Genomic DNA, 13320 nt, shown 5'->3' with positions numbered 1-13320 from the left:
ACAAGTGTGTTTGTTGTCTCAGGTATTCATAGGGGGGATGTTTTAGAGCCTAAAATCTAGAACATTAAATGATTAATTACTTCAAGGAGACAGTCACATTCAAGTGATGGTGTTGAGTATATTTATGTCATATTCTTTATCAGTCATCAACTTTCCAAAACTTTCCTCAAAAAGAACTGGCCTTAATCTCTTGATAACCCATCCATATGAGTTATGTCACCAATAGGACTGCATGGTATTACCGGTATACACCCAGTATATCGCAATATGCTTTTCAAACGATACATATTGTAATATGTTTTCTGAGAACCGGTATATTAAAAAACAAATATGAAGTTTTTGTGATCATCTTTATGTTATAAATTATAATCAACACAGCCTTCCATTCACAACAAATGTTTTCCTTCATTATCCAATGACAAAACGACATACTGTAATATACTGAACAACATTAGAAACGCACCACCCATATTATACGAAATATTCCGTCAGACTGAAATGTACCCATGACATCTGAGCATTGTCAGTGCATTTTAGTGTGGTGCGTTCTAATGTTGTTCAGTATACTATGAGCTGTATAAAAAGAAAACGGGGAATCCCTTACTACCCAACCTAATATTAAGATTGCTTCAAATCAAAGCAATAACATATATGTTTAGGGACTTAGAATGTAGAAAAATAGGACTGACATGCACAGTTAGTGTCACTCACTGTCAAACACTTAATTTCCCAATATATCTCAATAGGTATCGCAATACAGGTACCTGAATCGGAATATATTGAAATACAATTTATTTGCCAATACCCAGCCCAAGTCACCAAATACATATTTCATAATGTCCCTGGACCATCACCAACCATATCAAAGTGGTTAACTGTAAATATCAAAATACACAATCTTCCTTCTTCTCCCAGAATAAAATCAATACCATGTCACCATATCTGTTCCTCCTCCACTATCAACAGTATTAAGTTATTTTCTGCTAATACCCTGGACCAAATCCATACCATTGCTTCATATTTAAATGACACAATGCTAAAATTTGCCATTCTACCACACATCACTGAAGTGACACCTTGTATAAGTTCCTGATCAGAACTTGTGAATGATATGTCCATTCTCAAATGGTAAATACAGCACAGATATAACAAACTTGAAAATATAAAATGCATAGCAAATATAAAACATAAATATTTATGAAGATCATTATCTATCTGCATAGGTAGTACAAAATCCACCAACATAATGAACAAACAAAATTCGGATTATTTCATGGCAAGTAACAAAATGTCACAATCCTAACCATACATAAAAATCCAAAACATATTCCTAAGCTGGAGAACATCAGACATTCAAAACGTTTATCAAATATTAACATCTACATATGAAAACACAAGTTTCCTGTCATAGTGAGTGAGTGAGTGAGTGATTGAGTGAGTTTAATGCTGCTTTAAGCACTATTCCAGTTCTATGGTGACATGTCAGCTTACTGCAGAGGAAACAGCCTTTGATGTCCCTACAGAGGCACAGGTATAGGGCTGACAAACCTACAAATATAATCAAAACAACCAAGGATTCAAATCCTCAATCACTGAATTCTGCATTGCTCAAAGAAAGCACACTGACAGTCAAATGAGGCACCTCAGATGGCTTGGCCTACCTTGTTCTCATGCCATGTCACCTGGGGTTGTTAACAGAGGCACAATGACAGGGAAATATAAGCAGCTGATGCTATCTGTCGAAAGCATTCAACATCATAAAGTAATAAAAGACAGATTTAAGGTGAGCAGCTTTATATTCTGCATGTCAATTGCACTGAAAAGGTACTCTTTAAAACTTGCACCAGGAATTTAAAGCGGAAAAAACATCACTTTATATATTGAGAGAATATACCAGTTTCCCATACTGCATATCCCCAAGCATGGATTTGGAATTTGTTGAGGACATAAGGAAATGAATTAGAGGCGGAGTTGAGGTCAGCACCACTTTGACCAGGATTTCATTTCTATTGCTACACAAGCTTTATATTGGAGCAAAGCCGAAAACAGAATCATAGGCATCAAGATTATTGGTAAAATTGATGAGCACAGGCAGGGTTCTCACAAACCAAGGATCAAAATCAATGAAAATGTGAAAATTAAGAGCAATGGTCACAGGCTCCTGGAACACCCAAAGGGATGCAATCCCGAATGTTTTAAACATAGAATTATTAGATAAGACTGAGTTGCTCCGGTTTTGCAACAATCAAACTGAACTGATCACAAGTTCTGTGAGGACATGCACAGCTAATATGTCATAGATAAATTAATTTTAAACCAGACACCCTGTATTCCACATTTCACAAATAAAAGCTTTGTTATGAAGAGGTATTAACATTTAATAATATCAAACAAAACATTTCGATTTCTTTTAAGCTTTGTCTGGATATATCACAATGTGATCAGTATGAGTTAAGGTTATCATGCTGGCCTTCAGTTTCATGTTCTGCATGAAAACATTTCTGTGACAAACAACAGAATATGTTAACAATATTTTAGGATCTGCAGAATATGTAAGGAGATCAGAATCTGAACATATTTAGTACTAAATTTTGCCACTGATGAAAATGTGGAGGAAAATGACACTTTCACAGATCCAATCGGTTTGGAATAAATCCCATTTATCTGAGACTATGGCACATTCCTTTCCGATTTCTGGTCAGTCAGAAGACCTCTTCATGCAACTGGCCAGGTCATATAAATCATCAGGGAGGTGCACTGAGAACATCAACTGCGTCATAAACCAATGCGAATCTGGATGGGTGGCAGCAGTTGTTAGCCATCTTCACAAAGCATGAGCTCTTATGATAGCTTCATTAGTCTTAGTAGTTCCTGGAATGTGGAGAATGTTGAAAAGTGAGTTGAATAACATCATAACCCCCAAACAATCTCAAACAACAGACTTTTCTGCATCGGGATGTAGGATAGCCTCTTGGTTAGAACATTCAGTCACCTAAAGAACCAGGTTGGATGATTCCCCTCAGGAGTGCAGTGTGTAAAGTTCCACACAGCTGAAACCTTTAAAAGTGTTTGGTATTTGCATTTGCAAAAGACAAATTGCAGTAATGAATGAAAGCTGAAACAGCTGTTTCCATGTTTCCATCGTGATAGACAGATGATCCCCACTCATTATACGTTACAAATAGGTGCCTAAACTCAGGAATTCAACATTTCCAAATTTAAGTTACTTTGGGGAAACTCACAAATGTTATAGAATTACATTTATCTCTCATACATTTCACATACAACATACATACAGGGGGACACAGACAGACAGACAGACAGACAGACACAGACACAGACATAGACACAGACACACACACACACACACACACACACACACATATACTTGTATAAGCCAATATCCGTAAACCCGGCTCAAAGGTGCTTTGGCTCTAAGATGGTATTGATATCAAATAGAGTTCAGATGCTTCAGCAAAGAGACAAGTCTATAGATTTGATTTAAAACAGGTAAATCTGGTTGTGTTCTGAGGTGATATGGAAGATTGAGATCATCAGACCCAGTGGTCCCAAAGTCTTGAAAAAAGAAACATCATGAAAAACTAAATATTCTGGACTTGATGAAACTGTCCCAAGTTTCCATCATTACCGTTGTGAGCCTGTAAGAATCCTTCTGCAATTTTTCGATGACATCAAAATGATCTGTGTCGCTGACATCCATGTACCTCGTCTTCACCTTTCTGGCAGACAGCTCCTGGAACATGTGAACCAGGGACACATATCCAAAACAGTCAGTAGTTTTCTTGTCGTCACTAACAGCCTTATTCGGATAGTGGTAGACTGAGAGAATGAATGGTTTATTCTCATGAAGATCACACAATAGTGACATAGAGAAAAATACAAATGTACAGATTTGTTTCATGGGAGCATACGTAGTCCGGTTTTCACATAGTTGCTTATTTTTAACAATAGTGCTTTATGCGTACAAGACATGAGGGATATAAATTTATCTAATGAAGGATAATTACAATAATAGCTTGGTAGGAATGAATTTCTTACATTACTTAAACATCGACAATAGAACATGAAGTGAAGTTCATCTCCTATTGTGTTCTTACACAGTTTACAGACCCGTGAAGATCCGGGGTAGAATAGGTCTTCAGTAACCAATGTGCTTGCCATAAAAAGGCGACTATCTTGTCGTAAGAGGCGACTAACGGGATCGGGTGGTCAGTTTTGCTGACTTGGTTGACACATGTCATCGGTTCCCAATTGTGTAGATCGATGCTCATGCTGTTGATCACTGGATTGTCTGGTCCAGACTCGATTATTTACAGACCGCCGCCATATAGCTGGAATATTGCTGAGTGCCGCGTAAAACTAAACTCACTCACTCACTACACAGTGTACATAATCTTTCTTCTTTAACAATATCATACCATCTACCTGTTTCTATTGAAAGTTTATGGTTACAAGTTCTAATATAGGTAAGCCAAATGCGTACATTTAATGGGAGGTGTAATAGATAACTTTCAAGGTATGAGAGAGAGACTTAAAACTGTTGTCATTGCAATATTGTGGTGAACCAGAGAGTGGTTGACATAACGAGCAACAAACCCAGTCACCCGCACAGTCTGTCAGCATACACAACAATCTTAATGACCTCATGTACAATTCTTTCTGTTGGAGAAGAGTGACAGAGTTGTATTCCTGATTATCACTCTTGGCCTGCTCTGTCGGCCCACTGACAACCTGGCCCTCCAGATTTACTAAAGAAGAGCCTTCGCCCTTAACCTCCATTTTAGAACCATTATCCTCCACCCTTCACCACACGACATCGACATCATTCAGGGCGGATCCAGAGGGGGTTCAGGGCCCACTGACACCCTGGCCCTCCAGATTTACTAAAGAAGAGCCTTCGCCCTTAACCTCCATTTTAGAACCATTATCCTCCAACCTTCACCACACGACTTCATTGGCGGGTCCAGAGGGGGGGTTCAGGGCCCACTGACACCCTGGCCCTCCAGATTTACTAAAGAACAGCCTTCACCCTTAACCTCCATTTTAGAACCATTATCCTCCAACCTTCACCACACGACTTCATTGGCGGATCCAGAGGGGGTTCAGGGCCCACTGACACCATGGCCCTCCAGATTCACTAAAGAACAGCCTTCACCCTTAACCTCCATTTTAGAACCATTATCCTCCACCCTTCACCACACGACTTCATTGGCGGATCCAGAGGGGGGGTTCAGGGCCCACTGACACCATGGCCCTCCAGATTCACTAAAGAACAGCCTTCACCCTTAACCTCCATTTTAGAACCATTATCCTCCAACCTTCACCACACGACATCATTGGCGGGTCCAGAGGGGTTCAGGGCCCACTGACACCCTGGCCTCCAGATTTACTAAAGAACAGCCTTAAGCCCTTAACCTCCATTTTAGAACCCTTATCCTCCACCCTTCACCACACGACATCATCGGCGGATCCAGAGGGGGGGTTCAGGGCCCACTGACACCCTGGCCCTCCAGATTTACTAAAGAAGAGCCTTCACCCTTAACCTCCATTTTAGAACCATTATCCTCCAACCTTCACCACACGACATCATTGGCGGGTCCAGAGGGGGGGTTCAGGGCCCACTGACACCCTGGCCCTCCAGATTCACTAAAGAACAGCCTTCACCCTTAAACCTCCATTTTAGAACCATTATCCTCCAACCTTCACCAGGGGTTGCCCACGACCTTCATTGACGCCTTCACCTTAACCTCCATTTTGGTCCAGAGGGGGGGTTCAGGGCCCACTGACACCATGGCCCTCCAGATTTACTAAAGAACAGCCTTCACCCTTAACCTCCATTTTAGAACCATTATCCTCCAACCTTCACCACACGACATCATTGGCGGGTCCAGAGGGGGGGTTCAGGGCCCACTGACACCCTGGCCCTCCAGATTCACTAAAGAACAGCCTTCACCCTTAAACCTCCATTTTAGAACCATTATCCTCCAACCTTCACCACACGACTTCATTGACGGGTCCAGAGGGGGGGTTCAGGGCCCACTGACACCATGGCCCTCCAGATTTACTAAAGAACAGCCTTCACCCTTAACCTCCATTTTAGAACCATTATCCTCCAACCTTCACCACACGACATCATTGGCGGATCCAGAGGGGGGGTTCAGGGCCCACTGACACCATGGCCCTCCAGATTCACTAAAGAACAGCCTTCACCCTTAACCTCCATTTTAGAACCATTATCCTCCACCCTTCACCACACGACTTCATTGGCGGATCCAGAGGGGGGGTTCAGGGCCCACTGACACCATGGCCCTCCAGATTCACTAAAGAACAGCCTTCACCCTTAAACCTCCATTTTAGAACCATTATCCTCCACCCTTCACCACACGACTTCATTGGCGGTTCCAGAGGGGGGGTTCAGGGCCCACTGACACCCTGGCCCTCCAGATTTACTAAAGAACAGCCTTCACCCTTAACCTCCATTTTATAACCATTATCCTCCAACCTTCACCACACGACTTCATTGGCGGATCCAGAGGGGGGGTTCAGGGGGTTCGAACCCCCCCTTTTAAAATGACTTAAGACCACTTTGAAGAATTTTTTACCACCTTTCAAAATTGCTGGATCCGCCCATGCGACTTGTACCTGATTGTTTATCTCTATATTGATAGCCACAACAAGCTACTAGTATAGTTTGTGTTAAAAGTATGAATATAATTTCCTACTTTTTCCAAATCAGCACTTTGTCTGCGGAACTCTGGTGGGTCGTATTCTGCTACAGCAATGAGGATGTCGCGCTGCTGACTGAGGCCAGCAATCTCGGCGATGAAGTTGGCAGGACTGAACCGCCACGCATCCTCCCTATAGAGGCAAGTTGAGGCAGTGACAGCAACAGCAACAACAACAACAGCAACAACAACAACAGCAACAAACACAAACATGTCACAAAAATAATAATATATTGAGTGCCACAAACGTGTTAAGCCAATGGATATACCAGTTAAATAACTGACATGACTTGTGGAGTCTGATATCATGCTGTTATTTTGTATAGACTGCACATTACAAAACAGCTATAACATGGTAACACTGAAGGCAATACGCTGGTGTAAAAACAGACACGGAGAATGAAACATACAGACAGTCCCTAAAATCATCAGACAATCCATGAAATCCACAGACTCTATCACAGACTCACACAAACACACAGCATGAACAAAAACAAAGTTGAGCTTCAAATACTGACATACTCATTCAGTTTCAGCGGGTCATTGACGTATGTTTTCGTCAGAGGCCGGAGGTCATACACTCCACTGATTAGAGCCGCACCTGGAATCAAACAAAATATCACACATTACCTTTCGAAACAAACATACTGAGGGAAACAAATAAGGGAACACAACTTCATAGCAGTGTTCCTTTATTTATTCTCAGATTTCCTCTACTATTCAAAGCTGGTGATGAAAACTGGAAAATATAAAGGAACACTTGAATTTTCCTGTGTTCCTTTATTTGTTTCTCTCAGTATATTACTCTGTACTATAGACCTATAGACTATATACTATTACCATAGACCTTCGACCTTAAGGTCATTATTGCCAAATATGGCAGTGAGGAAAGTTAATTAGGTTGTATTGTCAAAGTGGAATAAATACAAATATGTCCATAAGATACAAGCTGAACATGTTGATCATGACCAGTAACTTTCAAATGCTGTATCCTCAAGACTAGTTTGAAATATCAAATAAATTCTCATTCGTTTATGTGAAATAGACATGTGTCACATTGTTAGATTTATTAAGATGAGATCTGTTGCTTCAGTTCAACACTATATGATACCTCTATAGAAGCAGGTGTCTGGCCAACACAAGTCACCTCTGTACTGCTTTCTAAGTCAGCCTTTAATTGTGATTTGGAAATAATAGAAATTTTAAATAAAGAATCCCTGCATAGAACACAATTAATCCCTTGACTGTACTCGTTTTTGGGTGTTGATGTCCAAGTGTCAATATATAACAAGGTGATTAAAATATCAAAAGTGACATATTATATTACACTGTGGCATGATTTTGTTAAATCAGATATGTGCAAGTATGAATGCTTAGCTAAGTCTTACCAAGAATTTCTAAAGCCCTGACAGTGATTATCAGATTGGAAAGTTGGTGCAACCTTCTACCGTTCCATATAAAGTTAGCATATAATTTAATCTATTATCTAATTTATATTAACAAACTATCTCTAATAATCACGTTCTGGAAATAGAACCTATATTATATGATCAGATAAGTAAATATTAATTATTAGTGTTGGGAATTGGTTGAAATCTCACAATTGATGATTGCTTCATTACCAACGAACAATCATCGAAAAAAATTGGTTAGCGTCATTTTTCATATTTTCCTATCCAGGTTGTTATTGCAGATATGTATAACATGATGCAACTTGCTACTTTAATGTGATGACTGATATATCATGAACATAAACTTCCCAGAGTCTTTAAGAAATATTCAGTCATGGCTTTTCAGTTAGTGAAGTGAGTTTTCTAAGAATTAAACACGTTTTCAGGCACTGACAACTTCAACGATATGTTCCATTGTCAAGAATTTCAAAGACGGAAAAAGTAGTAAAAAATCGTTTTATGTTGATTATGAGAAAATGTGATCAATTGCTTGGTCGTTTGGTCACTGCGACCAATCTTCGATTATTTCAATTGACCTGAGCAGGGGCTAATTGAAGGAAATGAAACCACCTGCAGTAATAAGCCTGTTGCACCACACTAAAACAAGGTGCACCTGCAGCTCAATAATAAATTATACATAATGCTTCAGTTTTAGTAATGATGACTCAGACTGACTGAGTTAAGTTTTACGCCGCTTTTAGCAATACTCCAGCAATATCACGGCGGGGGACACCAGAAATGGGCTTCACACATTGTGCCCATGTGGGGAATCGAACCCGGGTCTACGGCGTGATGAGCCAACGCTCTAACCACTAGGCTATCCACTGCCCCAATGACTCAGAACATCATCATAACAAAATTGTTCCAGGCATGATATGATCATTATATTTTACTTCATAAGATGCTGACATGAACAGTAACAGTTATTCAGTCGCTGTCCTTGAGCTCATCAGAGTCATTGCGCCAAACCAGTTCCTCATCATTCTGTCTTCCAGCAGAAGTCGGTGTTCTTTGAACACAAAATATTAACATGCACTGGGTACAAGTTGGTATAAATATGAGATACTGTAAGCGTTTATATTTGGCAAGAGGTTTTATTTTGGCTTTCGCGCCCAAAACATTTTAGCCGAAAATTTATACACCGCATGAATAAACCAGTCATTCATTCAGTCTAGCCCGCGCTTCGCCCTGAGTTGTTACCATAACACATCAAGTTTGAAGACAGAAATCTACGGGAATCTTAAAATAACGACTGATAGTAGCATAAAGAATAATACTTAACTGTCGCTGTAATGGAATTCCCAAAACATAATTAAATAATGAGCCAAATCCCATCGCCGAATTAGCGAAAACAGCAATGTGTGTTGTGGCTGGCCGCCATGGAAATTGGTCACATGACAGATGGTTTGATACAAAACAGATTACCATGAAACGACTCGGAAAGAAATAATACAGCAGTATTTTATTTATTCATTAAGATTTTATTTACCAGTACAATATGAAGCGAATAGTCACTTAACACTCAATCATCTCATTCACAACAACCCGGCTTGTTTGAAATCACAAAGAGCTTCATATACAGTAGAAGTTAATTCGTCAGATCGTCAGAATTCGGAACATAAGACTGATGTGTTTTTCATCTCTTCCGTGAGTAACGGATTACTGTGTACTGGTATATCACACAGATAGGGATTTCCTGTGAGTAAGCAATAAACGCCGCCTGACAGGTTAAGCAACTCTGTTTGTTTTCACTGCTATTAGTGGCGGCCAAAGAGACAGCTGGCAGTTCCGGCAATTACTGATTGTGCGAATAATTGACCGCGCGATGTAGTCTAAACTGTCAATTCCGCGAAAATTGCACCACGCGAAAATAAGTACGTTTACAGTATATCAGATTGCACATTGCAGTTTCAGGTTGCACCAGTGCAAGTTCTAAATGCTTAAGTTGAGCGCAGCCAGTAATAAACTGTTTGGTCTGACCTTTGATCATCTCGCTGTCGAAGGCGTCGTCTTCAGCGAACTCACAAGCCAGCATCATGGCCGCTAGGTGACCCCCAGCTGAGTGGCCACACAGGTAGATACCCCTGTAACCATAGCAACATACAGGATAGCATGTTATCTCCACCTCTTAAATTTTAGAGATCACTACAATAATCTTCACACTAGAACTGATTATACATGTAGTAGTACTGTCTATATGTGAGTGAGTGAGTGAGTGAGACTGCTTTTGCCAGGTTCATGGCATGACAGCTTGACATCTATTACTTAAAGGCACAAGGTCACACATTTTGACAATATTTTGGCCTATATTATATATATTGGGGTATATGCACTCACTTTACCTTCCTAATGATGCAAAAAAAGCTGTATTATACGACATGCCTGAAATTGATAATTTAAACTTTGAGGCGAAAAGCTTCCAAACAGGGAACACTTGCCATATATGGAATGTAAACAATTGCTCCATACATCGAAAACTGTCGCACGAGGTGTTGTCGGTGTTTGCCGAACTGGTTCCAATCACAAGTTGTGCGCAGGATATTTGTAAAGAGCTCCCAAGGGACATAACTGTATGGGGTTCACTTGAAATAATGTATGGTTGGTAGAGTGTGTGAGAGTCAATATGACTTAATTCATTCGAACATTTTTAATTTAACATTGTAATCTAGATCATTATTTTGTGGGGGAATAAATTATATGGCAGCTTCCCTGAGGGCAGGTGGTTAGTATTATTGAGAGAAATGTATTATTTATTTTTTAGAGACATGTGGTGTGATATAGGTGCCTGTAAAGTGAAACCCATGGTAGTGTGTGGTGCCAACAAACCGAGCCTGTCAGAGTTTGAACCCATAAGGTAGTCAGACAATAAGTTTATGGATTGACCCTTTCCAACCCATAATCCCTACAAAGTTTGTTTGTTTGATGTGTAACGCTGCATTCAGCTATATTCCAGCTATATGACGGCGGTCTGTAAATAATCTGGATCAAACAATCTAGTGATCAACATCATGAGCATCGATTTATGCAATAGGGATACAGAGCTGTCAACCCCTAAAGATGGTTTGGAGTGAGACTGAAAAAATAGCCGGGGTCCAGCCGGGTCCAGCGAGGGGTCCAGCGGGGTCATGTCGAGGGCGACGCCCTGGTGGGGGTCTCTGGGGGGCAAAGCCCCCCAGCTTAAAATGAAGTTTAGTGAGTGATTTTCAGGAGCATTTGGAGCCTTCTGGTGGCATTATTTTGACACTAAAAGATGCATGCTAATAAATAATAATAAGTTTAATCATTCGCATAAACATCGTTTTAGTACTTTCATTCATTCAGGCGTTCTTTCAATGTTCAACTTTACGCAAAAACGAATCTAAAATGCTGCATTAATTTTTTGAAATTATTTTGGCTACCAGATATGCGTGAGATTATTATTTGGAGGCGTGAGGAGCGACATTTGTCAATAAAGGCGTGAGACTCACGCCAAAATGCAGGAGAGTTGACAGGTATGGGGATATCGTATGACATGTGTCAATCCAAGTCAGCGAGCCTGACCACCTGATGCCGTTTAGTCGCCTCTTACAACAAGCATGGGTTAATGAAAAACAATTCTAACCTTAGACCTTCATAGGGTTGTATTATGTACAAGGTGAGACTCTTATAATATATTCTGTCTGTCTGTCTGTCGGTCTGTCTGCAGACCAGTATATATCATGTAAAAGGTGCTGCGCTTATTTATCCTTAAGATATTGGTTACTGAAGATCAGTTCTAACCTCGATCTTCACTGGTCAGTCCACAGATGAGTTGATAAGCTAAGTCACATGTATATAAGGATAAGCATGACTGGGAAGCTGCACCAACCTGGACTGACTCCTTGGTATATCTCAGTATGTACCTCATTGCTTGCTTAATTTCACTCACAATTTTGTCCATGGAAGCTGAAAGAAAACACTCCCATTAAAAGAACTAGGAGTAATGTATTCTTTGTTATTTTGAAAATGTTATATTTTAGTGAATGAATGCTGTTTTATGCCACAATCAACAATATTTCTGTGACATCGTGATCAGTTTCAATGTGTTTGTACAAAGGAGACAATTTCCCTTCAGGTCCAAGGGAGACAACTTACCTTCTGGAGCGTAGATCATAACCAACAGAAATCACTGTGGCACCGGGCTTTACACAATGGAGGAGCCATAAACCCAGACATTTCCAACTCTAGCAAGTAAAAACCCTATATCTTCATGGTAATATGAATGTTCATGAAATGTTCTCACGAATGTCCAGCTACCAAGTCACCTCCTGAAGATGTTCTCTCAAACGAGTTCATCCCAGGGGCTAACCCATGTTCTAGCTAGTCATGAGTTCCACTTTCAATAATGGCTATTCAATTTATAAGAGCGTGCCCACCAAATGAGGTGTCAGCAACATGATGTCGGCAAACAGCTCACCACACAACAGAAACCCAGACCCATGTCCTGCCCACTGGCCTGTTCTGCAATTCCTGATCCGAGAAAAATTATGTCACTATTTTGTGGGCCACCACCAGCCAGCAACTCCACGGATGCACAGCCCACTCCAAACATCCAAACATTGCCTTAGCCACCAGCACAACTCCTGAGAATTCTCAGATGCCATCCCGCCACCCATCTCCAGCCCACCACCATCCATGCACCAGTCACCATTCACTCCCAGAGTTCTCCTGCCCAATTCTCCGCCTGCACCCCACCAAACCATTCCATGCCTCCAAAAACAGGCCCTGTTTCAAAGTACATCAGAATGGGTTACTTGAGATTGCCCACGCTCACTCTGCTGATACAGAAAGGGATAATTGAAGGGAAGGGTTGAGGGGGAATGGAATTTTCTCTCTCATCTATCATCTATTAAAACAAACCCTAAATGTCCCAATATTTTGATTCACACCCCGCCTGAGTGCTGCAAACGTTAAGATAACCCAAACCCCCGGTCAGTGAGGCGCGGCATTGTATCGACATCAGTGCACTGGCTGCGGACGCTAATGAGACTCTGATTTACTGGATCTAGCATGATACTCCGCTGACATCCACTAAATCAAGGTGTATCCAAGAATTTAGGATAATGGTTCTGTATATTGAGTGTAGTATTTCATGCATCTGTGCA

General features: G+C 40.8%; 1 protein-coding gene across 1 annotated transcript; it reads right to left on the bottom strand.

The window, feature by feature from the left end:
• Nucleotides 1-2726: 2726 nt before the first annotated feature.
• LOC124257937 (kynurenine formamidase-like) lies at nt 2727-12918 on the bottom strand. Its single transcript, XM_046692014.1, has 7 exons — nt 12779-12918; nt 12311-12313; nt 10178-10281; nt 7269-7347; nt 6744-6879; nt 3650-3754; nt 2727-2871 (listed from the first exon to the last, which is right to left on the bottom strand). Exons 1-7 carry the CDS (start codon nt 12916-12918, stop codon nt 2842-2844), a joined length of 597 nt encoding a protein of 198 aa, XP_046547970.1. The 3' UTR covers nt 2727-2841.
• Nucleotides 12919-13320: the final 402 nt, after the last annotated feature.

This window comes from Haliotis rubra, unplaced genomic scaffold (assembly GCF_003918875.1).
Source record: "Haliotis rubra isolate DU_JTF1 unplaced genomic scaffold, ASM391887v1 Scf117, whole genome shotgun sequence".
Lineage (NCBI taxonomy): Eukaryota > Metazoa > Mollusca > Gastropoda > Lepetellida > Haliotidae > Haliotis > Haliotis rubra.
Note: the sequence above shows the minus strand (reverse complement) of the source record. Positions and strands in the feature narration are given on the sequence as shown.

Coding starts and splice junctions, on each gene's coding strand:
- LOC124257937 (XM_046692014.1), bottom strand. CDS start 12,918: ATGGTTTGGTGGGGTGCAGGCGGAGAATTGGGCAGGAGAACTCTGGGA. Junction 6,880..7,268: donor GACCCGCTGAAACTGAATGA/GTATGTCAGTAT, acceptor TTGCCTCTATAG/GGAGGATGCGTGGCGGTTCA. Junction 2,872..3,649: donor ATTCTTACAGGCTCACAACG/GTAATGATGGAA, acceptor TCCACATTCCAG/GAACTACTAAGACTAATGAA.